The following is a 6,500-nucleotide window of genomic DNA, read 5'->3' as shown; positions in this document are numbered from 1 at the left end:
AAGCAACTTAAAATGCATTTATTACAGGGACAATCCCCCTGGAGCAACCTGGTGTTAAGTGCCTTGCTCAAGGACACAATGGTGGTGGCTGTGGGGATCGAACCAGCAACCTTCTGCTTAGTTCAGTGCTTTAGCCCACTATGCCACCACCACTTCATATAAGGTTTCACATATATGAAACCCAGGGGCATGTCCAGGATTTTTTTCATGGGGTAGAAAATAATAATAATGTCGTCTGATCGGGGGTATGAACGCTGTGCTCCACTTAATGTCTGAGCGGGGGTGGGGGCAAAGTTGCACGGAACCATGCATGACACGAATGGATTAAGCCGTTGTGCACCATCTCCAGTACATGAGAGGAGTCCGAGTTGGCGTGGCAAAGATCACCCCGTGCCCCACCATTCAGACCACCTCCCCAGATGAAACCTTATTTCATCATTTATATCACCAGGCCAGTGGTGGCTCAGCAGTTACTGACTGAAAGGATGGGGGTTCAAGCCCCAGCACTGCCAAGATACCAATGTTGGGCCCTTGAACAAGGTCCTTTACCCTATCTGCTCCAGGGCTGCTGTTTCATGGCTGACCCTGCACTCTGTCCCCAGCTTATTTGGGATATGCAAAAACAACTGCATTACAATGACAATAAAGTTGAATCTTAATTTGTAATCGCTACATTTTTAACAGTCCACTGTCAGAAATGACATTGTGATCACATAGGGTACAGCCAGGGGCGTAGCACCAAATTTTGGGCCCTGGGTACAAACCATCTTGCTGGGCCCCCGTACCAAATATGTATGTATAGAAAACTGACTTCTAAGGGGCCCCCCCTGCCTCGGGCCCTGGGTACTCGGTACCCTTTACCCCCCCAGTCCGACGCCCCTGGGTACAGCTTATGTCGTTGTACCCTCACTGTACCCTCAAGGTTACACCTTAAGGTACTACCATTTAGAGATAGATAAGGTACAAATACAAATTGTGTTGAAAAGATAGCCTGTGATGTTCATTAAAACCTCTCTTTTTATGTGCTCCTAAAATGTATTTTTGGGTGAATATTAAAGGGTACTTAAGTTAAAATGAAATGTGTGGTAATATTTTTAAAGCGAAATGGCTAAAACAAATATGTATTATACAGTATTTGATGACAAATTGTGATTCTGAGATATTTAAAGTGTTAATTCTGCAACATTGTGAACAGAAATGTGAAATTATTGAATGTTTCATGTTATTAAATAAACGTGATTAAACATTAATTTGGCAGTTTTTAATATGCTTTATTGAGTACAAATTTGCCATTCATAAGGTACAAAGTGCTTGTCACTGGGGCAGTACCCTTACAAGGCCAGATTTGCACCTTTTCCAAGGGTACATTATAGTACCACATCACTGAGGTCCAAGTTAGTCACCAAGGGTACATATTTGCCTCTTAAAAGGTACAAGCTGTAAAGGTATGAAAATGTACCCACGTTTAAGGGTTCACGAATGTACCTTTGAGGGTACTGCCCCAGTGACAAACCATTGTACCCCTAAAGGTAAAAAGTTGCCACTTTTTTAAGAACTCAGCTAATTGATCTATTACTATTGGCCGAGGCCACAACTGAAGTCCAAGCTACACTCCAGTTATGTAACATTTCTTCATGCAAGATTGCAAATGATCGCAATAAATGTAATTTTGACTGTTATTTACCATGGTTTTTCATAAACTGTCTATAATGGACCTGTTACATTACAAATAATACACCTGTATCTGATTTCATTTCACTTGCATTATTAACTATTTATTGATTAAAATATGTGAGTTAATGAAATAATCATAATACATATAGACAATCCTAAATAATGCTTGTCATCAAACTGTAAGTCATCATAGTTTACATCCCTAAATCACTTTATTCAAACTTTAGGGCATGCACAGATTGACTGTACAAACCTCTTTTTCTGAGTACTCTTTTCATGTCAAATGAAAGTAAACACAAACACATATTTTAGAATTTACTTCACAGTTTTATTGTTTAGTTTAGTTGTATTTGTTCTTCATGAAACAGGGGTTATAAATAGTGCTTCATATAGTCCGTCCACACAGTATATTTGTTCATTTTCATATAATCACACTTAAATACAGACATTCAATAAATACAGAACATTAGTATAACACATCTAAAGTACAAAGAAATTTAGCTTTAGAGTCTTTAGGTTAAAAGCATTCATTCATAGAATGATAAAGCCACCAATACACTTTTTACAAAAAAGAGAGTTTGTGTTGTCCCAGTCATTCTGTTCACTCAGTATGCAGTGTACCAAAGAGCTTGTCCCAATGGGTGAAATATGGAGCATAGTTGGACTTGAACTTCTGATGGTGAAGATCATGGTGCGGTGCTCCTCCATACAGTCCAAAAGGCACCAGTCTGTGTGTTGCCCATGGCAGATCATAGCCACAATGGTCTTCTACTGACAACCACATGTTCAGCATATGGAAAAGCATCTCTGTCATAGGATGAACCCCGAGTAACATGGGATTAACCGCAGCAAAGAAACCCAGTGACAGTGTCTCCCAAGCCCCAGAGTACTCTGTAGTCAGGGCAAAGGTGGATGTATGTTTGTGATGCACCTTGTGGAAAGTGCGGTACAGCCAGGGTACTTTGTGATGCAGAAGATGCCATACAAAGTACTGGAAGTCAAAGAGAAGGAGGCAGGCAAAAAGGTCCCATATGACTTGCAGGATCCCAGGTGCTGTTGCTGTGTAGTTGACAGGTCTCCAATACCAATGCAGGACACTCAGCGGGAAGATGTACACGGCATGATTGTAGATTGAGAGTGCAAGGCAGCTCCACATCATACTCCAAGACACGCTGGTTTTCTGTTGAATCTTGTATCTCCTCACGAGTGCTACTCTGGGAGACAGGGTGTCCAGCACCAGGAAAGGTAGGCAGAAACTTAAGTAGACTGTGAGAGAGAAGAGCACTGGGAAAAAGGGAGACCGTAGCAAGGTCTCGTACTGTAGAACGCAATCCCAGATGTACTGTACTAGTCCAGACATCTTCTCAATTCCTTAACAGTTCTGTACTGTTGTGTGTAAGAGTAGTAACACATGCTCTTTCAACGCTTTGCCTATATAGCCTTATTGCCTCACCGGGGCCCACCCCTTTATTACGTTTCTGCCCTTACATGGGTTTTCCACTTGGAATTTCCAGAAGACTCCAAAAAGGCTTCTCAATTTCATATTGGCCACATAGTTAATAATTAACTTTAATCTATTTTATATCCATGAATACAAAAATTAAGCAATGCTGTAGACATTGGAACTTGTTTTGTACAAACAAATATTATAATATTAACTTTTACATACTACGATAGGAAGAAGTACCGTTGTAATCAATGATAGTGCAAATAGAATAACACAAAAAAGAGTAAAGTACTTACTTTCAGAAACTGCTAACATTACCATTAGTCAATGGCGTTGTAAACTCAAGATGGGTGCTGTAACGTTATTCCGTTGAGATATCTGTTCTACCTTATATTGATCTGCTAAACTACGAACATGTAAACCAAGCGAAATATTCCTAAATCATACAAAATAATATGCAAAACACATATTCCGTGGGCGCTTGATAGCTGCTATCGAGGAACAGAAAGGAGGATCGGTTAAAAAAGTTCTTCTGATTTCTTTCTTAAGTAAATACTGCTTCCTTCTGGTAATAATTGGCAAGTGCTCTTGCGACACTGATAAAGGAAAAATAAATATAGAAAAACGTACAAATAGGGTACAACAGGGCTGAAATAAGCTTTTTTTTGGACGCAAAGTTCGGTCTAAAATTATCTACATTTTATTTTAAAATTTAAAACCAGAAAAAGCAAATTTGAGCCCCGCTGTACTCTATTTGTACATTTTCCTATATTTATTTTCCCTTTATCAGTGTCGCAAGAGCACTTGCCAATTGGCCGTAGCCAGCTATGAGGTCACCGGTCATTTTTTCATATTCAAAAATAAATTTGGATGCTATGTACAACTGAAGAAAAAATAAATAAGCGGTTGATAACTCCTTTGAGTGTCTGCATGCATGTATAATTTAGTTTGGACGGTTTGCCAGAAATAGTGTATATATTTGCAATAAATGTTAATACTGTTAGCCTACAAAAATATTAAATATTTTATATTAGGGCAATAACAGTCACTTTTATGGAGGTTGTTTAATATTTCTACATGTGTTGAGGGTATTGATTTTCATTACAAATTTCATATAATTATTATTTTATACAAATTAATTACATACAATAATTACATCTAACCACAGTAATCTTTTTTTTTTTTTTTTAACTGTACTTTCATTTTTATACTCCATTTTGATGTATAGAATATGTTGCATTTAGGCCTATAGGTGTCATTTTGGTAAAAGTCTTGACACCTCACCGTGGACCTCACTAATTTTCAAACCCTGGCTACAGCCCTGATTTTGAAAATGTGTATAAAAGAAATAATCATGAAAGGTTGTTTTGGATAAAAAATTAATTTAAGTGCAGGTGAGAGGTTACAGTGATATATGTTTTTTTGAGTTACAAATTAAGATAATTCATATTTAATATAACACATTTCCTGTTGGTTCCTTTTCATTTCAATCACATTTGGCATTTTAACTCAAGTTTTCTATAAAGAAATAATCTCCATTGTGATTAGATCAGTCAATATGAGCAATTATTTTTATTTGAAAAATGTGAACATTTCTGTGAATACATTTGCAACATTTTAAAGGTTATTAAATGTTAACAATAAATTATCAAACATGTTTTTGGAAAAGCAGCCATCGTGTTGTAGTTTTGTTTCTGTTTAGTGTTTTGGGATAAAATAAAATCCAAAGTGCCTTTAGCCCCCTTTTATACTGTGAAATGTAGCATAATCTTGGCTATTGAACAATATGACATACGGCGACATGACGTACCGTACAGGAAAATGTACGGTACGTACATCCCTCCCTAACAAATGGGCATATGACAAATACAAATCTTACAAAGAAAACGAAATCATATGGACAAGCACAGCTCCGACACTAATAGGTGTTATCACAAAATCGAAACTTATCCCTCAGTGGTTTGGTTTCGTTTTCGTGACAATGACTCTTCATGTTGCGCACAGCGTCTCCAATCTGTCCCACTTTAACATCTGCTCAAATATTTGTCATCAACACATCCTGGACTCTTAAAATGAGATAATAGTTACCAAGAAGAACCTATTCTTTTGCAACCGATATGCATATGTGGGTCCTGTTTAGGATCTAAAAAACGAACCGGTGTAGGCCTATATAATTTCCTATTGAAATGTTTTAACTAAAATAGCCTATTTACACATACAAATTTGTAATATGTAATATAAGTGATTTGCAAGTTCTCAAATGTATAGGTATAATTTGCATATCAAATTTAGATTCACAAACCAATATGTGCAGAATAAAGATAAACAAGTATCATGGCAGAGGTGGGAAGATATTTGTTGGCAGAGCCGATTTTGCCGGGGCTTCAGCCCCGAATGTTTTGAGTGTAGCCCTGAATGTATTTTGAATAGTTGACTGACAAATATGAAACCGCAGAGCCGGATTATCCATAAGGGCACTTGGGCCAGTGCCCAGGGGCACCAACCATTCACAACCACTAGGGGGCACCACATGACACAAGCTTTAAAAATATTTTTCGTAAATTGTTATATTAGTAACTTGAAATTCTTGAAAGACCATACATAACTTGTTTATGAACACTAATTTAACAATAATAATAATAATAATAATAATAAATTATAAATAAATGAAGATTACATGACCACTATCACTCCCCCCCTCCCCAGTCTGTCACAGTTGAGTTGGTCCACAACAATTACGCGCAAATGTGTCATTTTTTTAACGGCTACTACAGAAAATGAATCAAAATCCAAAATGGACAGACGGCAATTGAGTGGTTTCGCAAAAAGAAGATTAAAGAAAGAGAAGGATGCTAGACGTTTAGCTACAATAAAAAATGTTCCAGGGATCGACACATTTTTTGTTAAATCACTAGTTTTTTGGGAGAACACGGGAATTGCAGACACCAGCAGCACTAACACTTAGTCTGACACCGCTGGCGCTGCTAGCGGGGGAGATGCAGCAGCTGCTAATGTTAGTCAGGGCGTCGGCGATGACCGCCAGGCGAATGAGGATATTCTCCTTGTCCTTGGGGGAGACAGGAGCGAGGAAGACTCGGGTGAGGAAGAGGACATTAATGAAGATAAATATTAGGGGTGGGACGGTACATGTAAGTTATTCGTATTGAACCGAAAAGGTACGGGCGTCACGTCTCGGTGCACGAATTTACACGGAGAATACACGGTATAAAAATAAATAAAACTAAATAGCGATACATATCGCTCTATTTCGCATAATGAACAGTCTGATCAAGATTGCAATGCTGGAGTGTGTGTGTGTGTTTGTGTGTGCGCGCGCGATCGGACTTTTTTTTGGGGGGGGGGGGCCTTTTGAGGTATA

At 38.2% G+C, this 6,500-nt stretch overlaps 1 protein-coding gene across 1 annotated transcript; it reads right to left on the bottom strand.

Annotated features, from left to right (window-relative positions):
* Positions 1–1,998: 1,998 nt before the first annotated feature.
* On the bottom strand, positions 1,999–3,574 carry LOC127626414 (cholesterol 25-hydroxylase-like protein). The gene has a single exon (XM_052102154.1). It carries the CDS (start codon positions 3,032–3,034, stop codon positions 2,276–2,278), a length of 759 nt encoding a protein of 252 aa, XP_051958114.1. The 5' UTR covers positions 3,035–3,574; the 3' UTR covers positions 1,999–2,275.
* Between the last annotated feature and the right edge of the window lie 2,926 nt (positions 3,575–6,500).

Source organism: Xyrauchen texanus, chromosome 33, assembly GCF_025860055.1.
Source record: "Xyrauchen texanus isolate HMW12.3.18 chromosome 33, RBS_HiC_50CHRs, whole genome shotgun sequence".
Classification (NCBI taxonomy): domain Eukaryota; kingdom Metazoa; phylum Chordata; class Actinopteri; order Cypriniformes; family Catostomidae; genus Xyrauchen; species Xyrauchen texanus.
The sequence above is the reverse complement of the archived record's forward strand: the minus strand, read 5'-3'. Positions and strand labels throughout refer to the sequence as shown.

Excerpts from the sequence above, each read along its gene's own strand:
- LOC127626414 (XM_052102154.1), bottom strand. The coding sequence starts at position 3,034 with ATGTCTGGACTAGTACAGTACATCTGGGATTGCGTTCTACAGTACGAG.